Below are 20,019 nucleotides of genomic sequence, written 5' to 3' on the forward strand. Positions count from 1 at the left end.
AAGGGGTTCTCTTCGTCGGCAGTCCTAACTGATTCCACGCGTATGTACGCCCCTCCTTTGCACAAAACTGGCCTACTGCATAAAAGCCCAAGGCAGGGGACGGCATAGCAGTGCAAAGATGGTACGAGGCAGAAGCCTGGTCCTTCCGTCAAGAACTGAAAGTCATACTCTTGCCCTGCAGCTCCTTACCCATCCTGCCCCGTCTCGCTCCTGTGCTCGTATCCAACGCTTTAGCAAAAGGGTTCATAATCTTCCTTTCCGGTCCCTGCGACTGTCCCTGTCCGCGACCTTGGGCGGCAACGCCACTCCCGTCACCACCACGCGGTGCCGAGGGCTGTGGTGGACCGGGAGTCAACAAGGACGGCGCAGCGGCGTAATCAAACGGCTGCGTGGCTTGTAACTTGGCATCGGCGGCAGCCTTTGCAGCCTCCTTGCGAGCCTTCTTCTCGGCCTTTTTCTGCTTCTTCGCTTGACGTTTCGCCTCGAATTCTGGATTCATGTCTGCATGAGCAGATTGAGGAGGTTGGGAGGAAGAAGCAGCGGACGTTGGGACTGTATCGTCGCCACCTGTCGCCTTCTCTGTTGTGACACCCGCCATGGCCCCCGAGGCGGGAACAAGAACACTCAGCTCGTTGTCATTCATGGCTTCGTCAAGTTCGTCTGTCTTTCGCTTCTTGCCTTTCGAACGTCCTAGCTCGTTGAGCGTGAAGATCTCGTTGGCTTTGGAGCGGAGTTCATCCTTCGCTGTGGGAGGCCATGGATGGAGTGCCATCGCAGGCTTGGTCAAGGATTCCACTGGCGCTGATTCGGATACAGGCTGCAGCAGGGTTCCTTCTGCCTTCTCGGCTTCTTCGACAGTGGCGAGCAGTTGAAGCGGGACGATTGACGAGAGCGCTGCAGCTGCAGTTGTCACGTCTGTTGGACACTGTTGATGTTGTGGTATCACATCGCCCCAGAACAAAGAAGCAGTCGATCTGGTCACAGTAGGCACCAGATCATCATGACCCGGAGACGTTGATGCTGAAGTGGTAGCCAATTGCTTCAAAGTACTGCCCAACCCAGAATATGTGCTCTCAGGTTGCTGCTTTTTCTGCTGCCGCGGTCGGCGAGCTTTCAGGCCAAGGACTGTTTCACAGTGCTGGACCACCTCCTCGTGTGATTTGCCGTTCTTGCCATCGACCTTGCCTTGCTTGACAACCTCAATAATCTCAGGGATCCGATCCGACACCAGCTTTGAGTCTCCTCTGCAGCTCTGATGGAAATTGAATACCGAAGTTGGCATGTTTTCTGCGACTAACCACAATGTCCTATTGGGCAGGATGTATTGAACGCCTTCGTCCAACTCCCGTGCTTTCCGATCGCGCCATGCGTGAAGAGCACGAAAGACTCCGAGCTGTTCCTTGCTAAGATTGACATATCGCTGGGTGAGCATTCCAAACCAGCCAAGTAGGCCGCCACCTGTTTCGAGGTCATAGGATTGTCGAGTATAGACTTGAAGGGCTTCTTTCTTCGATTGCTCCAGGACATAGTTGATAAGGTTGACATTGGGCGACGACCCACTGACAAGCATGTTTCGCATGTGGTCGTAAATGGTCAGCAGATAGTGTGTGTCCGAGCGAGCATAGTCGAGCAGGTCCTTGGGGAGAGGTCGTACCCGCCAGTCCGCGAGCTGGTACTGTTTTTGAGCATGGACATTCGCAAACTGTAGAAGAAGATGCTTTAAACCTTTACCTTGGAATTGCAAGGCACAAGCTGCGTGATACGTGTCGAAGAGACCAACAATGTATAGCCCCAGATCGCGTTGCAACCAGATGATGTCCATGTTTGAACCGTGAAGCACTTTCAGGATCTTCGGGTTCGCGAAAACCTGGTTCAGCATCTGAAGCTTTTCGCGCCATGGTTTCAGGGTGTCAATAATCCAGTCTTTTTTGCGCGTGCTGATCTGCATGAGACAGACCATTCCAACGTACGAGCGCATGTCATTATGTTCGAGGTCGATCGCGATTTCTTCGGCACTTTTGAGCTCCTCTAGCATCTCAATCACACCTTGTTCTGTGTCAACGAAGACGTGCTCACTTTCATCGATTGGGGTAAATGGTATCGGCTGCTTGAATTTGTAGACGGAAGGAGGATATCTGTAGTGATCGATTTCTCGTGCGTACGGGTGCTTGTATCTGGACACGGAGTGAGTGGAAGTACCGAAAAGGTAGCAAGACCCATACCCAGTATCCTCGTTTCCTACGCTTTCATCCAGTGGAACAATAGCATGAGGCTTCGTCTGAAGCAAGGGCTTGAAGGGAGTCGAGTCAGAATTGTTCACTTGTCTCTCAAAAAAGGCTTGAGGTTTTTGCATGTTGCCTGCAGACCATCTCTGGAAACCCAGGCCTGTCTTTGCAGGTCTGGAAGAGGCTTCGGCATCTTGGCGAGCTGCATCCTGTGGTTTGATGATACCGGAGAACTCATCAAGCGCCGAGTCAGCTTTCTCAAGAAGACCATCAACGACATCAACAATTCCGCGCCAGTTATCGTCTATGCTATCCTGATTTTGCAGTGTCGGGGGTTTGAGTGGTGTGTCCTGCGTAGCAGCTTTAAGGAGCTTGTTTGTCAGGCGCAGAAGATGAGCATTTTGGCGGTCGAGGGCGCGAGACAGTTTGTCGCTGGAGGAGCGATGGAAACCAAGATCTTGGTTGGACACCTGGGTTGCGCTCCTTGTGACATTGACAAGAGACGCTTGGACAAGGTCCTGAAAGGACTTGAAGTCCGCAGTCAGATCCATGATACAGCGCAGATTGTGTCAACTTCTCCCAAACACCATTTCGCTGTCGACAGCAGATCGGCAGCAGGTTGACGGAGTGCTGTGACAGGCAGAACCAGTGGTGTTAGGGAAGCAGTGGGAAGTGAAAGATTCTGGGACAATTCGCAGGATTGAAAAAACACAGGGATCGCACCGAAGATGCTCCACCTGCGACACCAAATAAGTGGCGGCGACAACGGTGGAGTCTATATCAACCAAAGTGCAATCTACGGCCGATCATTTAATTCCAAATGACCGTATGTGGCCCCCACGAGTCCACCACCCGTCAGGTCAGCTTACCGTCTACAGGCTATGCCTAGTACTCTTTTCCTTGAGTCACTGCCAAATATTAGCACCACAAAGACGGGACAATGACTCCTCCTAGCATACTCTTTCACGTTTTTGAATATGGTGGGGACGCTCAGAAGTACTGGCTGTGAGACCTGTCGGAAACGCAAGAAGAAGGTGAGGAGAATATGCTACAAAGGAATGCCTTCATTCATGCTGACTTTGGCTTGTAAAGTGCGATAAAGAGCTACCTTCATGCTCAGCATGCATTAAAGCGGGTTGGAAATGCCCCGGGTATTCCAGGAGATGGAAATTTGTCGATGAGAATGGACCGCTCGCCTTGCATTACCGCCACAAGAAGTACATCTTCAAAGATGTCGACCCTTCCGAATTAGCAGGCGACGAAGGCACTGCGTTTCAAGGTGTTCTCATCAACGGAAAGAGCATCGCTCTCAAGGCAATATCACAGACCACCATTGAGTGGTCTCTAGCCTCACCACATGACCAACTGCGTTCCACTCTGTGCTACATTCTGGATGAGCCGCAGAACCGGCATGCTTTTCCCATAAAATCTCATGGGCGGTTTTATGCCATGATTCCTGCCCGGCTGGGTCGCAATACTGCACTGGACGACGCGGCCTCGTGTCTGTGTGGCATCTACGTCGACTCTTTAAGATCAACCCAACCACCCTCGGAAGAGTGCCTTCGACTGTACGCCAGAAGTCTGCGCTCTCTCCGAAAGTCCTTGGACATACAGCACACTCGCGCACAGGCTGAAACGATATGTGCGTCTATCATCATGCAGGGATGCGAGGTATGAACCGAATATCTCTATCTTCACCAGTGGTGAGGCAGTCTCATTAGAAGCTGACTTGTACAGCTGGTACTAGACGATGATGGAGGGCGGTGGCGTCAACTTTGCATGGGAACGAAACTTCTCATGCAAGAATACGGTCCTGAGAGGTTTACGGAGCCCTTCGAGAGGGCCATGCTCGAGGCGCAGCGAGCCTGGTTTGTGAGTACATGCAAATCTAGTATCAGGACAAGGGAGCCAAATTGCCTCTGACAAACTTGCCCAAGATTCTTCAAGACGCAAGCATCGGACAAGAATGCTTCTTATCACGGCAAGAGTGGCGCCAATTGCTGAAGAGCTCCACCGCTCCCATCGCGACTGTGGAGCATGCTGGTATCTCGCTTCGATCCGAGCTTAACGAGTTCCTTGTCGACGTGCCGGGCCTTGCTCGAGAAGCCTCGAGCATAGCAGATGAGCTCTTGAACGGGAAACCGGACTCAGCTGGACTTCTAGAGCGGCGTCAGAAAGCTATCATCCAAATATCATCCCTAAAGAGGGCCTTCGAATTGTGGTATTGCACCAAAGTTGCACCTCAGCGCCCCATTCCAGGAGTTCCACTACCAAACAAGGTTGAAATTCCCAGGAACAGCTCTCCACAGGATGAGCTTCTTTTTGCTATCGTTGATTGCGTGTCTAACTGCGTCATGATCAAGTTAGACAGTTTGTGGGCAAGCATCGATTCGAACCGGCATGTCCTCAAAGTTGACATTCTTGACTTTCAAAAGGCACAGTCGAAACGAAAATTGATCATGCATCAATCTTTTCAGTTTGTCCGAGCAAGCTCTCATATCGCAGCCAAACCTCTTGAATTTGGATTGCAACAATTGTTGCTTGATGCTGGGTTCGAGCAGAGGAAGAAGGCACATGGTGACGGAGCTAAGGAAGATTTTTGAGTTCTTCTTGATCAACATTCCCAATCTACTTGATTCAATCCCGAGCCAAATGAAATGTCACTATCCCCTTTCTCAAGACTATCGAAAATCCAGCGCTAAACAATAATCTCTAGGTTATGGCCTATTTTCCTCTCAAACGTCCGGCCATTTCCTCGCACCCATCAGCGCTGAAATGATTTATCAGACCCCTGTAAGTCCTCTTTGCGAATTGCTCTGCCCGGCTCAACATTTCACCCTCGTATGCTTTGATCGCATCTGCCAACTTTTCTCGGTCCCCGACGCAGCCGATGATAGCCTTCGCAAGGTCCAATGAATCGACCATGGCAAGATTGACCCCGACGCCAGCAAAGGGGGTCATCAGGTGAGCTGCGTCTCCCAGCAAGGTCACTCCTACGTCGGACTTCCATTGGAAACCAACGGGCAACATCCACATCCGGCGTGGAACGAGTTTGTCTTGGGCGTCGAAGATGGCTCGCTTCAGATCGTCGCTGCAATTGCTATAATACTGCTCGACGAGCTGTTTCCTTGCCATTTCGGGTGAGGACCAGTCGATCCCACATTTCTCAAGCCAATCTTCGGGTTGTCGCACTCCGGCGTAAACTCGGATGCTGTTGTTTCCCAATTTCTGACATTGGATTGCGCGTCCTTCATCGAACATGAAGCAATTGCCGGCACCTACGAATTCGCTCAGCCACTGGTGCTTTTTGTCGATATCCAAGGCCCACAGCTCAATGGCGGTAACGCCCGAGTAATAAGGTTGCTGGTCTGTGAGGAATGAGCGGACTTTGGACCAGGCCCCGTCAGCGCCAGCAACGAGGTCAAATCCTTCCTCCCTGCTATCCTGGAATTGGAGGTCATATTTCCCAGCCTGCGAGGACGACCTTTGTACAGACTGCAGCTTTTTGTTCCAAACCACGGTTCCAGGCTCCAGTGAGTTGAGAAGCAATTGCCGCAACTTCGTTCGATCAATCTCTGGGCGGTCGGCGTACTCTTCAGGTCGAGCGTTGCCTGTCGTATTTTCGTCATACACAATGGTGCCGTCATACTTGAGCAACTTCATTGCCTCACCTTCCGGGCGAGAGAGCTTCTTGAATTCCTCTGTCAGACCCGCATGATGAAGGGCGAGTTGTCCTCCCCGTGGGTGCAAGTCGACTGTTCCACCTTGATCTCGTCCGAAGGAGTCAGTGTCGAGCTCGAATACAGTGCATTGGAGGTTGTTGAGTTGGAGGAGGCGTGCGAGCGTGAGGCCAGAGGGACCGCCTCCAACAATTGCGACTCGGATACTGCTCATGGTGTCTTCACTATCAGGGATTTCTGGGGGTTTGCTTATATTCTGAACTCCTTCTGTCGAATGTGGGCTTGTGTCTCTCTGGTATTGTTCAGGGACGATGGTCGGCCCTTTTGTATCATTTCCTCTGCGACCAGCCCAAAATGCTTCTCGGACGATAGGATCAACTCTCAACCGCCAGGCTTTCTCTAGAAACGCCAGCCTTGTATCTCCATAGACGGCCCTTATTGGACACCGCGCAACGTATCAAAGCACTGTTTGGAGAGTCATGTACCCAGATAGACAGGTATCGTGTCAGCATTAGGCAACCCAGACAAAACCATTCCGTGCAGCCCACGTTTGAAGCGCGAGGACCGAAGGCCGAGGCTTGGCAAAAGCCAAGCTTTGCGAGGCCGGAGAATCCGAGTCGGGAAGTAAATCGGCGCCAAGACCCCGTCAGGCCCACCAAGGCACGGCCCCATGATTGGCTCCTGCGCAACATCAACCAGTATCCACTCTCTCTTCCCACCACTTTGGGCCATTGGCATGAGTTTGTCGCACCAAGACGCGTGAAAATCTCCCGCAAACTTTTAGCTCTTGCGTTTAACGCAGATGACCCGCTCGCCGTTCAACGATCCGCGAGCTCCTCTCCCCGCTTCGGCCGAAGCTTGCGTCATCCTGGCAATAGACGCCAGGCCATTGTTAACACACATGTTTCTGCTCGCATCTGCATCCGCTACAATGTCGGCTCGGTCGTACCCAGGGCTCAAGCTGCACGAAGCGGGCTATCTTGCTGCCTGTCGATGCTTCCGGCTCATCAATATAAGATGAGTGCGGCGGGCGCAACGACAAGAGTTGAATACAGGTGAATGATTGACATGACCTATTTCCGACTTCTTGGACACACATACCAAATGTGTATATAACTTTAAGAAGAGTCCCATGTGGTCGAAGAACTGTTTTCCCAGATCGAAGTGCCTTTTGCCATCGCTAGAAAACTATCAAACTCCCTCGCTAGCAACTCCATCCTCCTGACCACTTGGAAACAAAACACGTGGATCACCTTTCTCAGCCTTGCTCTTGCACATAGCATCAACCAGTCATCAAGTCGAGGCTTCACCATGTCTTCCTCTCCGCCACCGACCACCAACGACATCCTCCAGGAAACCCTGCCACCAGCCAAGATCGGGGTTGTTATTTGTTCGCAACGGCAGCCACGGATTGGAAACCAAATCGGCACCTTGATCTTTGATAATCTCAAACAATATCAGCAAGCCAATCAACATACACCACCGGACTTCAAACCTTATGAGCTCTCTCTCGTCGACTTGGCCGACCATCCACTTCCATTGTTCAATGAACCTGGCATCCCGCAGAGCATCACGAACCCCTTGGAATACACTCACGGTAGGCTCTCCCTTTGCGCAATGTGTATATTTCCCACCAGAACTCTTTCTTTTTGCCCTTCCTTCACGGCCAGAGAGTGGAATTGTAAGCTAATATGACTGGTAATCATACTAGAACACACCCGCGCCTGGTCCCAAGTAATCACATCCCACAAAGCATTCATCTTCGTGACACCCCAATACAACTGGGGTTACCCCGCCAATCTGAAAAACGCCATCGACTATCTCTTCAACGAGTGGGTAGGTAAGCCGGCCATGGTCGTGTCATATGGTGGTCACGGGGGGAATCGGTGCGCCGAGCAACTGAAACAGGTGCTCAGCGGTGTCAGAATGAAGGTTGTGCAGAAGAGCGTCGGTTTGGCTTTTCCAGGGCCAGGCAGAGAATTCCTTATCAAGGCGGCCAAAGGGGAGGACTTGGGGCTGGCCAACGCTGATGGGCCGTGGGCCAAGGAATTGGAGGAGGTGAAAGGGGTCTTTGACGAGTTGGTGAAGCTGCTACATGAGGAATGAAGGGTCGAAGCGGTCGAGGAATTCCCCTCCATGGTCTCGAATGTATTTGATAGCACTTCGGAATTAGGTTCCAGGTTAGGGCACAAAAAAATACAAAGAGACCATAATATGTTTCTCGACTTGAGCGTATGCTCACAGATTTCTACGTGTGAGGAGTAGAACAAGGGGGAGGGGCCCTGTTGTCCCCTCCCTGATTTTCCGCAATTCTGAAGTAGTACCAAGATTGCCTGCTCACTGTAGTCGTATATCAAAGCTCTATTAGTCCCCCCTGTCCATGCCAATAGGTACAGGGACATCGACTGACAATAGAGTAAATACCTAGATGATGGACAAGGAGCCAATCAATGACGGCCAGTGGAGCCCGAAGAAAATGACTTCGGAAAATATTTGTTCCGCCATCCGGCCCTTTGACATCGTTACCATCAAGCCTTGCGTCAGGTCGGATTTTCTCATTCAAAGTCATACACGCCCACAACCCACTGGCTGAGCGGCCAACATGTCGGCATCGCTAGCTCCTGAATGCAATGAGGTCAAAGAGTGAGCTTGAGGGGTCATGACGAGCGTTCGAACACAAAACACTGATGCGCTGCCAGGAAATATGATAGCTGTTTTTTGAAGTGGTATTCCGAAAGTACGGGCCCTTGCCTCTCTGCTTGTTGCCTGCTTTTTGCCACCAGCTGAAACGTCGTGCTGCAGAATACATTCGAGGGAACTCGTCCACTGATGAGTGCGAACCGCTGTTCAAGCAGTACAAGAGTTGTTTGACTGTACGTTGGATTTACTGTTTGCATTTGTTGTCCAACCTCCTGACCACTTAACAGAAAGCCCTCAGAGACAAGGGCATCGACAGCATGCTGTCGGAAGCCCGAGAAGGCACAAACGAGACAGATGCAGAGCATTTAAAGCGATAGCATCATGCTCCTAGCACGATATCTGACGCTCAGGACGACTACAACTATCAAAACTCCAGTCATGCTCGGTCGGTCTTTTGGCTTTACCTCTGAACAACAAGATCACTCCTCAGCACCCATTTCTCACCCTTCTTGACCTCTTTGCCTTCATGCAGCAGACAGTCATCACCATGCTTGTGGAGAAGGCTCATCCCGGCTTCAAGTCCGACCACAATCGGTTCTGGGGGTCGCTCGCCTTTCTTCAGGGCCTCCGGGTAGAATGCAGTCTCACCGCCTTCGCATGTTGTAAGATAGATGAGGAGTGTCCAGGTAGTTTTGGCAGGTAGCTTTTCCTCGCCAAAGTGTAATTTATTGCTCTCGTCATAATGCTTGTCAAAGAACTGGCCCGGTCGATACCGATATATTCTTATGTTTGAATTGAGGCCAAGCACCGGACCGCCAAAGACGGCCTGGTCTTCGAAGGAGCTGACTAGATATTGCATCCCACTTCGCTCCCAAAGCATTTTGGCAAAAGTTGGGTCATCAATCTGGAACCGATCATTGACCCGGGTTGCCTCCCCTCGCTTCGGCTTCCCTGGCGTGGTGGTCAAGGGCAAGGAAGACAGAAAAGATACATAGTTTCTGCACAAATTGGAAGTGAAGAGGTTTCGGATGACCAAGATCTGGCTGGGGACCACGGTCTCGATGAACAGGTGCTCTTGAGGCACGAGCGGCGCTAGAGGAGGCCAATCTGGCGGATTGGCCGTCGTTGAAGGGACATTGTCGCCCTTGGAGGAGGAAACCTTCTGTCTCCCTCGCGGCGCCATAAATGGAAAACTACTGTCTCGATGCCCTTGGCTGTAGCGACAGATCCTCAGGCGCCGAGTCGGTCAGACATGTGAAAGTCCTCGTAGTCCAGTAAAGGCGCGTCCCATAGAAGTCAGCGGGACCAAGAGTTTGCCCATCTCACGACAGCCCCGAATGATTTCTCGAGTACAGAGAAACAAGGCCACAGGTCCAAGAGATTGCCTGGTCCCTGAGGTTGACTTGTCGATCGCAGTGCTGGACCCCAACATGTCGAGAAAGAAATTCCCTGCCTCGTATGGCCTCTGATTGGCTGGCGCGGGACTGCGCTGTCCGCCTCCCGCTCGCCTCTCTTCGACTTTTACTTTTCCAGAAGATTTGGAACTTTTGATCGTTTGGAGATTGCGCGCTGCCCTCGAACAACAACCTGACGGACTCGTACTCTCTTTCCAGGATCTTGCAGACCTCGTAATGTCGTCGCAGGCTATTGCGACGTCGTCAAGAGGTCTGCCAGATCTCCCATCATGGACCGCTGCTTCGAATCTGCATCCGAACGACAGTGACTCCAACCACGAAGATGAACGAGAACAAGAACACCACCACATCAGCCCCTCCGTACCAAGCCATGCGACGTGGGACGGACTAGACGTTCAAACACGGAACCACGCTGTGGGCAATCTGCTCGCGGCTCTTACACCCCTCGGTCAAACCCAACCCCCGGCTCCCCAGACCGCAACTGCGCCCGTCAGAACAGACATGGCTCCTTTGCCAGTCCCGAGTCTTGATGGCTCTCCTGAGGCACCGGCGACGGAAATGAACAACATCAACCTAGAAACAGATCCTGAGAACCTACTTCCCCCTCTCCCGCTGCAAATACCCGAGGACTTTCTTGCTACTGGCGGGCTCCCTCCGCTACCTCCCACCCTACCGATGGACTCTTTCACGCAACCCTTGCCGCTTCCTGTAGGACCAGATGGTCTATTGACGACCCATGCGAGCGAACCTCAACCGCTGGCTGCCCCTCCAATTCCACTAGCAGAACGAAGGGAGATCGAAGCGTTCGCAAAGATTGAGTTTGAGGACGGGAACTACTACATCACCACCTATGCCTGCGAATTGGGCAGAGATGCTTTTGCATACAGGGCAGCCCTTGCGAAGGATGAAGAAGCGCGTCAGGCCGAGCAAGACCGTGCACAGAGCTCGAGCGGCAGACGGTCAGGCCTGTCTGGAGGCATACCACGGCCTGGCGACAGTCAAGTCCAAGGGAGTGTTGTCAGTGAAGCTGGTGGGTTCGGTGGTGTCGATGACGGCCTGGGTATGGAGAACGAAAAAGGAGAAGATGGCCACCCTCTACATTCGCACTCGTCCGAAAGGTCTGCTGGTAGTGTCGTTAAACCTCAGGAAGTTCTCTACAATCCTCCTCTGGCTCCTTTCGACTACCACAGAATGGCAGAACGTCAAGCTCAACTGGAGTACGGCAACGAGCAGGAACCGGATAATGAACAGCCAGCACCAGTGACAGCCGACCATATCCCGGACGCCCACAATTGTCCGCTCATCCCTATTCACGCAATGCGCAATCACCAAAAGTCCGAGTTGGAAAACCACAAGAGTATCTCCAGGCGGCACGTCAAGATCCAATGGGATTTCGACAAAGAGCGCTTCCAGATGAAAGTCATGGGTAGAAATGGTGCTTTCCTGGATGATGTCTACCTTCAGCGCGGTCAAACAAGACCACTTCGCGACGGCTCAAAAATACAGATTTCGAACGTCTGGATGACTTTTAAACTACCCAAGCAAGAACCCGAGTCGGCGAGCGATGGTTCAGGCCGGGAGGCAGCTGAGCAGAGCCCTTCTCGACCACGGAGCACTTCGCCAACTTCGAATGAACAAGACAGGAGCGTTTCGCCGCCAAAGCCAGGCCGGGGCAAGACAAAGATCATACTGAATACCATCGAGAAAAGCGCACCCCCGAGTGCAGAGCCTATTCTTGGACCTGATGGTCAGCCTCTTCCTCCGAAAAGGCGGGGACCTGGCAGGCCGCCGAAGGACGGGATCATGTCGACTCGGGAAAGGAAAGAGAGGGAGAAGGCGGCCAAGCTTGCAGAAGCAAAGGCCGCAAATGGAGGAAAGACTCCTCCACCCATGATGCGAGGCCCAAAACCGCCCAGACCAACTCCAATCGAGGAAGAACCCGTGGCAGAACCCAAAGCAGAGAAGAGGAAATACAAGAAGCGAAAGCGGATTGGAGAAGACGGCGACATTGTTCAGTCCATCGAGGGAGGTGAGGTTGACGTGCCTAGCGAGCCCGAGAAAGCGCCGCCCGTCAAGAAGGCCAGGTCGAAATCTCCAAGTCCAGACTATCCTCCTGTCGAGAGCTTGACAGAAGAGCAGCTTGCCAGACCGTCTGAGCCCTATGCCCGATTGATCTACGATATTTTGCTTGACATCCACCCAAAAGCTCTTCCTTTGAAGCAGATCTACCGGGCCTTGAAGTTGAAATTTCCCTTCTTTGTACACAGAGTGGACTCGGAAGGATGGCAGAGCAGTGTCCGGCACAATTTGAACCAAGAATGGAACAAGCTCTTCGAAAAGGGCGAGAAGGAAGGGAAAGGGTTTGCGTGGAAAGCAATCCCTGGAGCCCTACAGCCTCAAGCTGAGAGGAGGCGAGCAGCTCAGCAAGCGGCAGCATCCAAACCAAAACCCACACCTGCGCCCCGTCAAAATGCGCCCCAAGGACCTCCTCAGATGCTGAATTGGCAGAATAGCACACCATATCCCCAACAGAATGGGATGCCGCCTCAAGGACATCCTCCGCCTTTCTACGGACAAGGCCCACACGGATCCATGCCGCCACCTTCAAATGGAATGCCGTGGCCGCCTCCGCCAGGAGGAATGCCGCCGTCGGCTTCAGCATATCCTGCAGGTCAGAACCGCCCTTTCTATCCACCGGCGCAAGCAGGACAGTCGCCATTTCCACCACAGCACCCGCCTGCTCCTGCGCACTCAGGCCACCCTACAAGCCAGGGATCTCATCCGCCGCCAAGTACAACCACGACGCCGGCACCAGCATCAGCCGTACCCATTCCCACAAGCTCTTCCGCGTCTCGAAACATGCCTTGCACCTTGGACGGTCTCATAACTATCAAGAAGTTCGAAAGCGCCATGCTTGAACAGGTCCATCCCGCTAGAATAGAACATTGGCAGAAGATCTTTGCGTCTGCCACGCGAAGGTTACTCCACGGCCATCCAGAGTCTTTGGTGCCAGGTGGCCATACCATCGAAGAGGAGACAATCATGGGGCACATTCGGGATTTTATCCGGCGGTTCAAGAATCCCAATTTTGCAGGGTTCTCACGGACTGGCTCGCCTGCGCCCGCCGCCAGTTCAGTCAATATGGGCACCGCACGAAACGTTACGCCGCACACTGCAGTGCCTGCAACCACTACGCCTGGTCCTCCTCAACCTGCTCCGTCAGGGCTTGTCAAATCAAATCCGCAAGTCCAAGCAGCACAAAGTGGACCCTCGGCACCCTCAGCGAGCAAGGAGGTTGAGGGAACAGAGCCATCGACATCGACATCGACATCCTCGGCTGACTCTAAACCCATCACTTAAGGAGCGACGTCAAATGGTTGAACAGACCCGTGCCAACGGCTTGTTAATGGAATGGACCTCGTTCCTTTCGTGGTGGTTGCCCGAGTGCTAGAAGACCTCTGTCGACGTATTACATTTCCCTCTTTTATTTGGCGACGCGGATGGTAATGGTAATGATACCCTCGGCGTTTCCCATCTTTCTCTCAGCCAGTCGACTTTTGACTGTTGTTTCGTTCTCTCTTCAGGACTATGGATAAATCCGCGCGTGAGTATTCCAGCCGGTGATGAATGAATGCACAAGCGAGGGAACCCCCAAAGAAATAAAAGAGAAAGGAGCAGCATCTCTAGCTACAAATTCTTTTCCACGTCGATATTGAATTCCGCAAAATGAGTGAATGATGGATCGGATCGTTTGATTTTCATAAAGGGTATTATGGGAACTGCCCAAAAAGGCGCCTGGCGTCCTAGCATGGTAATTAATGGGAGTTTTCCAAAGGGGGGCTTGAAACAAACGCAGCGTTTTTGCAAGCACACATCAGACAAAATTGTCTTCCTAGGTATCTAGAAGGGTCTGTAGACAGCATAGCATAGCATAGCATATATTGTCTCCGAAAAAAATCTTGGTTTTGGAAAATATTCCTACCCACCCCCCAAGCAAGGGGGTTGGGTTTAAAGGAGACCATCGTCGTGTGGGGCATCAATTGTGGTCTATTAATTATCTTCCCTTCATCGTCCATTTCCACATCAATATCGCTCGCTCTCTACAAACGTGTCCGCGGTCTCTCGGACCGAGATATGGACGGAACTGAGTCTCGTAAAGTGTCTGTCGCGTGCGTGCCTATTACGGGTTCCCGTTCCTTGCGAGGAGATGAGATGAAATGCTGGTGCGGGTGTCCAGGGATCTATCGTTGTAAGTGTGGACCGCTGGCAGTGATGGATACGCGGCTTGTCTCCATAGCTGGATTCCTGACATGCGTCGATTGGATGTGTGAGACATTATGATTAAGCGCATGGACTGGATCTGTGTCTGTCTTTCTTCTAAGGAAACGCCCTACGCTATGCTTGCTTCTTCCAGATTGGGGCAGGGAGACTCAACTCGTGCACTCTCCTCTAGTCCCGGTCACGGGCTTCTATCATATTCCTCCCGACTGTAGCCTTCTCAATTCCTGCTCGTCGAGTATATCCTGAACCACAAGGCGGGCGACGTTCATTCCCGCAAGCGCGGAAGTTTCCATTGTCGAAATGAACGATTCCATGCCCGAGAGGTAGTAGACCCCATCTGAGGCGCCGCGCAAGGAGCACGATTCCGTGGAACACAAAGTGAAGTTCTCGAATGTTGTCCGAGGTAGTTCGTAAGGGTAGCTGTGCCAGTGCTTCTCGTGCAGCCAGGTAATATCGGATTTGGGGAGCCGGGAGAGGGGATCGTCGTGTTTGCTTTCAGGTTCTGGGTTGTATTGGAAGCCCAGCAAAGACGAAAGGAACGTGCCCGTCAAAGGAGCCGGGGAGAAGATTTTATATAGATACTGTGTATCTTCCCGAGTTTCGTCTTCTCTGGCTCCACCAGGCAGCTCCGTGCAGTTGGAAGTCGGCCCGCGAAATTTACCATCTGTATCTGGATGCAAGACCCGCAGTGTGCTTATCGACCAGAATCCCGGGGGCCCAACAGCTTCGACACCCCGACGAGACCCGAGTTCGTCTGACATCTCCGGGGAGAGAGTCGTGAGGACGGACGAAGGGACCTCTGCTTGCGAGTCAAGTCCAAAAAAGGACGGGGAGAGACGAAGGGGAGAAGTGAAGAGTGTCACATATAGCGAAACGTAGGGAATCTTCTGCGGCACGGTAAGGAGCGGTGGTGTGAAGGTGATATTGGCGAATTGATATGGGGCTGCGAGGATGATTGTGTCGTACTCGTCTCCATATTCGCTCGTAAGTCGTCCATTGATTTCTTCATTCTCAGTCTTGAGCCGGAATGTGCCTTTCGTTTCGTCCTTGACGACATCGGTGACCGTCACGTTCAAGAAAAGTCCGTCAGCGGTGCTCTTGACCATCTCGTCAAAGATCTGCCAGTTACCATCCTCGACGGCCATGGCCCCCTCGATAGCCATGCACACCAGTGTCTCCAATCCATGTATGCCGCCTAGATTGCTCGCGTAGTTCACGCGGGTGCTTGCTTGGATGATTTCACGAGAGAAAAGCTCGCCCACATTGGCCTTTTGCAAAACATCCTTCCCCGTCAGACCGGTGTATGCGTGTAGCCCTGTAGCTTCCACAGCCTCCCCTATCGAGTTGAATGGAAATATTGGTTCATCGTAAAACTTCAAGAATTCACCGACGGCTTTCTTCGTCGCCTGCCGCGTCCGTATTGGAGCCAGTCCGTATTTCCAAAGAAGTTTGGCAATGTCCCACCATCCTCTCCACGATCCCCTGTCCTCATCGTCGTCTCTCTCCGCTTTAAAGACAAAGTCGTTCCCGTCCCAAATGCCCAACTCGTATTTCGAATCAGGTGCGGATTCGTAGATCTTGATGGAAGCAGCTAAACCAAAATCTCGTGTGGCATTGTATAGGATATGATTGATCTTGACAAAGATGCTTGCACCGAGTTCAACCGGGTAGCGGGAGTCATTAAGGGCGTTGACTGTGGTTGTCCGGCCACCAACATAGGGGTTGGAGTCGAAAACGGTGATATGGATTGGGGTGCTCTCACAAGGCGAGAAGAGCTGCTTGGAGAATTTATGGAGGTGGTAGGATGTGGACGAGCCACCTGGGCCGGCGCCTATGATTGCTATCCGGTGTGGTTGCTGCCTTGACTGCTGAGCAGCCGAATCTGGGTTCAGTAGAGTCTGTGAGTTTTCAGCGGCGACGACTAGGGCATGAAAATGGAGGATGGTGACGATGGCATATGCCAAAACAGTGGTGTATAGCATTTCGAACAAAAGTGAGTGCCTCAGGGACAGCGGTTAGTAGAGGAAGCAAGGTAGTTACATGGCTCGTTCGAATGTCTGGAGTCTCGAAACTGGTAAGCGAGTCCGCTTGAGCACCTTTGAGCTGCAGACCATCTGAGCGTCCGACCTTGTAGGACTTGAATTATACTTTGGTCATGGGCACTGGAGCTTTTGCGTATAGCTTAGCCATATAATCAATTCGACATTGTTCTGCGGCCAGGACTATTTCAGGCAGAGGAAGACTGCATCTGACTGAAGTACGAAGCACTGTGGACGAGGCTGGTGATGCCGGTGATGCCCATGGCGCAGTCACGTGGCGAGGTGACGAGGCTTGGCAACCCTGCAGCCTTGCGAGTCTCTCCCCTTTTTCATCCTCTGGAAATCGGCGGTCCCTCCTAGGTAGCGAGGTATTTATGGCCTCAAGAAATGAATGAGCGGACTCTTCTGGCCTTTGGTCCTCAAGTATGGTTTCATTCGTGATTGCTTTCTTACACAGATAAGATTGTGGAACATAGAACATCTGGTACATATCAAGAAGTCAATCAGTACAGCACAGCACAGCGGAAAAGCGTTGTTCAAAAAGATTTTTTGACTGGTCTAATCATAATGCGAAACGTGATTCTTCATAATAAACCTCTAGATTGCTTCTCCTTACACACCTTAGCCAGAAACTCCAGGTTATGCTGGTCGCCTCCGTCCCTGAACCCGGGCATCAAAGCCAGCCACTGATACACACTTTCCCTCAACTCCTTTGGCATTCTCGGGGGTTCCTTCAACACCTTCTCAAAAGCATCCACGACCTTCTGGGCGACGTCTTCAATCATGTACTCGCCCACCGTCCTCACCATATCTTGACTCCCCTCCGCTCCAGCCTGGGCCCTCTGGAGACTGGTCTTGTAGCCCACCATCGCGTGCACGACCACACCCACCGTCCTCGGCCAGTTGGAGCTCATCAGGTTCCACGCATCGCCCCTCAAGCTCTGATCGCCCGCTCCGCGAAAGTCGGTCCGGAGCACGACAGCGGGGATATCGGCCATTTTGGCGGCCATGTACTCAACGACCGTGCCGGGGTCGAGATCCGCACCGTCGTAGGTGAACAGGGCCATGTCGCAGGAGAACAGGGCACGGAGATCCTCGTCCCGGATGGAATGAGGGCTCTGGTCGCGCTGCTCCAGATCCTGGGGTAAGACGGGGATGAATTTGCCCGAAGAGCGACCTTGGATCGCTTGTGCAAGAAGAGCATTTGTGTGCAGTTCGGCGATGGTGAAGAGCGGTCCGGCATGGTAATATGTGTATGACTTTGGCGGGTGCGAGATTTCTTGTTGGCTTGGATCGATCGTGTGGGTGGCAAGCACCGAAGGGGTGCCACTCGCTTGGTTATCGGTCATGCCGGCGGGAGATTGATTGTCGAGTAGTCCGTGAAAGGAGGGTTGCGATCTGAAAAAGGGCTAAGGTACTCCCGAGATGCAAGGCAGGGGTCAGGTGAAGGCCATTGGGATGTTGGGATCTGCCAAATTGCCAAACTTGTTTGTGTAGAAGAGGACGGTAGGGATGGTGACGGCTATCATAGTGAGCGAGGCGATAAGGAACATGCCGAGATTTCCGATATGAAATGCTGGGATGAGAGCCATGCTGGTTTTTTAACAACTGGGATGTTTGGAGTCACCTATTCCTAGTTGGTTAGTTGATTAGGTATCCAGGTAGGCAGTTGTCTAGTTGTCCAGTTGGCTCAGGTCAACTCATAGTGGGAGGTATTCGGGCAGAGACACGGCTCCCTTTATACCTGGCGGGCAGAGCAGACGTGGGCAGCTCAGGCGACCTGATACCTGCGTGATTTAGGCGTTACTTTTCTCATCTGAGGTTCGTTAGGCGGTATTGGGGGGCTAGTGAAGCCTAAAGCATTGTGCTGTAGGCTTCGCCTTTGTCACCCTCCGGCTTGACTCGTTAGTTACTTAGTTAAAACAGGGTTGCCAGGCTGAACCGAACAACTGCTGGGCTTGAGGATGCTTGGCAACCAATGCTGGCCTTAGGAGTCCTGCTCTGGACCTGCTGTCCTCCCCTTCATACAAACACAACTACAGTCTGTTCTGGCCGTTCCACTGAAAAAAGCTCTTCAGCCAGCTGAATTGTTTCTCTTGACCGGCCAAATTGCCTCAGTTCATGCTCTAAGCTTTCACGCCATACCCGTGTTCCAATCCGCTCTGCAAGGACGAGAGGGAAAAGGAGAGAAAAGAAGCAGTTCAGCAGACAGATCAGCATACCTAGGTAGGCACAGATCAGCAAAGCTGAGAGAGAAGGACCCATGGAGCCATTCAAAACCAAGAAAAGAGCTGCTCGCTAAATGCCTTGGCCATCAACCGGTTGAGAGGTCGACGTAGGGTAAGTCTTGCCCGCCATCAGGCTACACCCCCTTATTCCCGCCTCTTTCCAGCATTTCCCGACAGCTGTGACTTGAGCAGACTTAGATTATAGGTAACCATGAAGACATGCTGGGAGAGGTAACTAACAACAGCATTCTGGTTCCCATGATACTTATTCGTCATAACGTCTGTATATTTTTATGGGTACGCGGACATCTGTTTCGGTCCGCTCTTGTCTACCTTGTAGGACGTGGAAGAGACATTTCTTAAGACCACCGCCTCGCACGTATTCACACAATCTTAGATTCTGTCTGAGATCTCACATCAAAAAGACGCCCCCATCACTCCTAATGCACGTGCCCGTGACATTCTTGTCCTTGAGCACGTACAGGAACGCCTCAACCACGTCCTCGACCTTGCCCACCTCCCCCGTTGCGACGTGTGCTTTCATCCCTTCCAGCGCGGCAGCGACCTTTTCCTTGTCGCCGAGAGTGTTTTCCCAGAGCTCCGTGTCCACGCCCCCCGGCGAGATGAGGTTGACGCGCACGGGCTTGAGATCAAGAGCGAGAGAGCGGGTCATGCCATACAACCCGCTCGCGTAGGAGGACACGACGGCCCAGTTCGGCAGCGGCTTCTCCGAGACCGACCCCGTGGTCAAGGTGATAGAACTCGCGGGTCCCGCCGTCAAATAAGGGACCGCCTCCTTTGCGACAAAAAACGGTGCAAAGAACCGCACCATCCCCGCCTGCTTCATGAACGCGAAATCGACTTCCCCGAAGGGTTTGGCCGCAAGGGGGTCCCCGGCGGTGAAGACGACGTGGTCGAGTTTTCCGCCAATCTGCGAGAACAAGTCCTTAATATTGGCTTCAAGTTTGGCCTCGTCGCCGAGATTGCACGCCAGGCCCGTGATGCTGGTTTTGGAGTCTGGGTAGGCGGACTTGAGCCGCGACACGGCCGCGTCGACCCTTTGCTGTCGCGACGACGAGATGTACAGTTTTGCGACACGGTGTTCGAGCAGCGCCTCTGCCAGGCCGAAACCAAGCCCGGATGTGCCGCCGATGATCAGCACGGTCGTGTCGGCGAGCTTATCGGCGTATTTGAGCGTTGCCATGGCTGGCTGTGCTGAGAGGCACCGGAATATACAGTAGGTAGGTAGATATGTGAAGTGGTGAAAATTCTACTCCTGTAGTTGTTGGGCGGGTATTCAGAATAGTGATTGATAATGCTGAAGAGGGACGGAATGGACTTGTATCGAGGATGTGTCTCTGAAGTTTTCAATGTCTGATCTCGTTCTTCTTCTGGGTTAAGATATATATACGCGCATCATACACAAGGGGAATTCTTCAACGCCACGTGGAGGATGGTTGATGGGTTGATCAATGAAGAAGGTTGTGTGCTCGCAGGAGGAACAATTGAAT

At 52.5% G+C, this 20,019-nt stretch overlaps 10 protein-coding genes across 10 annotated transcripts; 4 read left to right on the top strand and 6 right to left on the bottom strand.

The window, feature by feature from the left end:
* Positions 1 to 148: 148 nt before the first annotated feature.
* Positions 149 to 2,776, bottom strand: Z520_00962 (uncharacterized protein; the record flags this gene model as incomplete). The annotated part of the gene is made up of 2 exons (XM_016771480.1): positions 149 to 2,174; positions 2,223 to 2,776. 2 exons carry the CDS (start codon positions 2,774 to 2,776, stop codon positions 149 to 151), a joined length of 2,580 nt encoding a protein of 859 aa, XP_016636619.1.
* A 426-nt stretch (positions 2,777 to 3,202) lies between these two features.
* On the top strand, positions 3,203 to 4,828 carry Z520_00963 (uncharacterized protein; the record flags this gene model as incomplete). The annotated part of the gene is made up of 4 exons (XM_016771481.1): positions 3,203 to 3,259; positions 3,318 to 3,896; positions 3,963 to 4,097; positions 4,163 to 4,828. 4 exons carry the CDS (start codon positions 3,203 to 3,205, stop codon positions 4,826 to 4,828), a joined length of 1,437 nt encoding a protein of 478 aa, XP_016636620.1.
* A 121-nt stretch (positions 4,829 to 4,949) lies between these two features.
* Z520_00964 (uncharacterized protein) lies at positions 4,950 to 6,119 on the bottom strand (the record flags this gene model as incomplete). The annotated part of the gene is made up of 1 exon (XM_016771482.1): positions 4,950 to 6,119. One exon carries the CDS (start codon positions 6,117 to 6,119, stop codon positions 4,950 to 4,952), a length of 1,170 nt encoding a protein of 389 aa, XP_016636621.1.
* Positions 6,120 to 7,216: 1,097 nt separating this feature from the next.
* On the top strand, positions 7,217 to 8,011 carry Z520_00965 (uncharacterized protein; the record flags this gene model as incomplete). The annotated part of the gene is made up of 2 exons (XM_016771483.1): positions 7,217 to 7,502; positions 7,617 to 8,011. The coding sequence occupies 2 exons, from the start codon at positions 7,217 to 7,219 to the stop codon at positions 8,009 to 8,011; spliced, it is 681 nt and encodes a 226-aa protein (XP_016636622.1).
* A 496-nt stretch (positions 8,012 to 8,507) lies between these two features.
* Z520_00966 (uncharacterized protein) lies at positions 8,508 to 8,922 on the top strand (the record flags this gene model as incomplete). The annotated part of the gene is made up of 4 exons (XM_016771484.1): positions 8,508 to 8,548; positions 8,605 to 8,642; positions 8,708 to 8,778; positions 8,833 to 8,922. The coding sequence occupies 4 exons, from the start codon at positions 8,508 to 8,510 to the stop codon at positions 8,920 to 8,922; spliced, it is 240 nt and encodes a 79-aa protein (XP_016636623.1).
* An 83-nt stretch (positions 8,923 to 9,005) lies between these two features.
* Positions 9,006 to 9,728, bottom strand: Z520_00967 (uncharacterized protein; the record flags this gene model as incomplete). The annotated part of the gene is made up of 1 exon (XM_016771485.1): positions 9,006 to 9,728. One exon carries the CDS (start codon positions 9,726 to 9,728, stop codon positions 9,006 to 9,008), a length of 723 nt encoding a protein of 240 aa, XP_016636624.1.
* A 448-nt stretch (positions 9,729 to 10,176) lies between these two features.
* On the top strand, positions 10,177 to 13,320 carry Z520_00968 (uncharacterized protein; the record flags this gene model as incomplete). The annotated part of the gene is made up of 1 exon (XM_016771486.1): positions 10,177 to 13,320. One exon carries the CDS (start codon positions 10,177 to 10,179, stop codon positions 13,318 to 13,320), a length of 3,144 nt encoding a protein of 1,047 aa, XP_016636625.1.
* Positions 13,321 to 14,432: 1,112 nt separating this feature from the next.
* On the bottom strand, positions 14,433 to 16,223 carry Z520_00969 (uncharacterized protein; the record flags this gene model as incomplete). Its single annotated transcript, XM_016771487.1, has 1 exon — positions 14,433 to 16,223. The coding sequence occupies one exon, from the start codon at positions 16,221 to 16,223 to the stop codon at positions 14,433 to 14,435; it is 1,791 nt and encodes a 596-aa protein (XP_016636626.1).
* A 641-nt stretch (positions 16,224 to 16,864) lies between these two features.
* On the bottom strand, positions 16,865 to 17,629 carry Z520_00970 (uncharacterized protein; the record flags this gene model as incomplete). Its single annotated transcript, XM_016771488.1, has 1 exon — positions 16,865 to 17,629. One exon carries the CDS (start codon positions 17,627 to 17,629, stop codon positions 16,865 to 16,867), a length of 765 nt encoding a protein of 254 aa, XP_016636627.1.
* A 1,291-nt stretch (positions 17,630 to 18,920) lies between these two features.
* Z520_00971 (uncharacterized protein) lies at positions 18,921 to 19,712 on the bottom strand (the record flags this gene model as incomplete). The annotated part of the gene is made up of 1 exon (XM_016771489.1): positions 18,921 to 19,712. One exon carries the CDS (start codon positions 19,710 to 19,712, stop codon positions 18,921 to 18,923), a length of 792 nt encoding a protein of 263 aa, XP_016636628.1.
* Positions 19,713 to 20,019: the final 307 nt, after the last annotated feature.

The sequence above is a fragment of the Fonsecaea multimorphosa genome (genome assembly GCF_000836435.1).
Source record: "Fonsecaea multimorphosa CBS 102226 unplaced genomic scaffold supercont1.2, whole genome shotgun sequence".
NCBI lineage: Eukaryota > Fungi > Ascomycota > Eurotiomycetes > Chaetothyriales > Herpotrichiellaceae > Fonsecaea > Fonsecaea multimorphosa.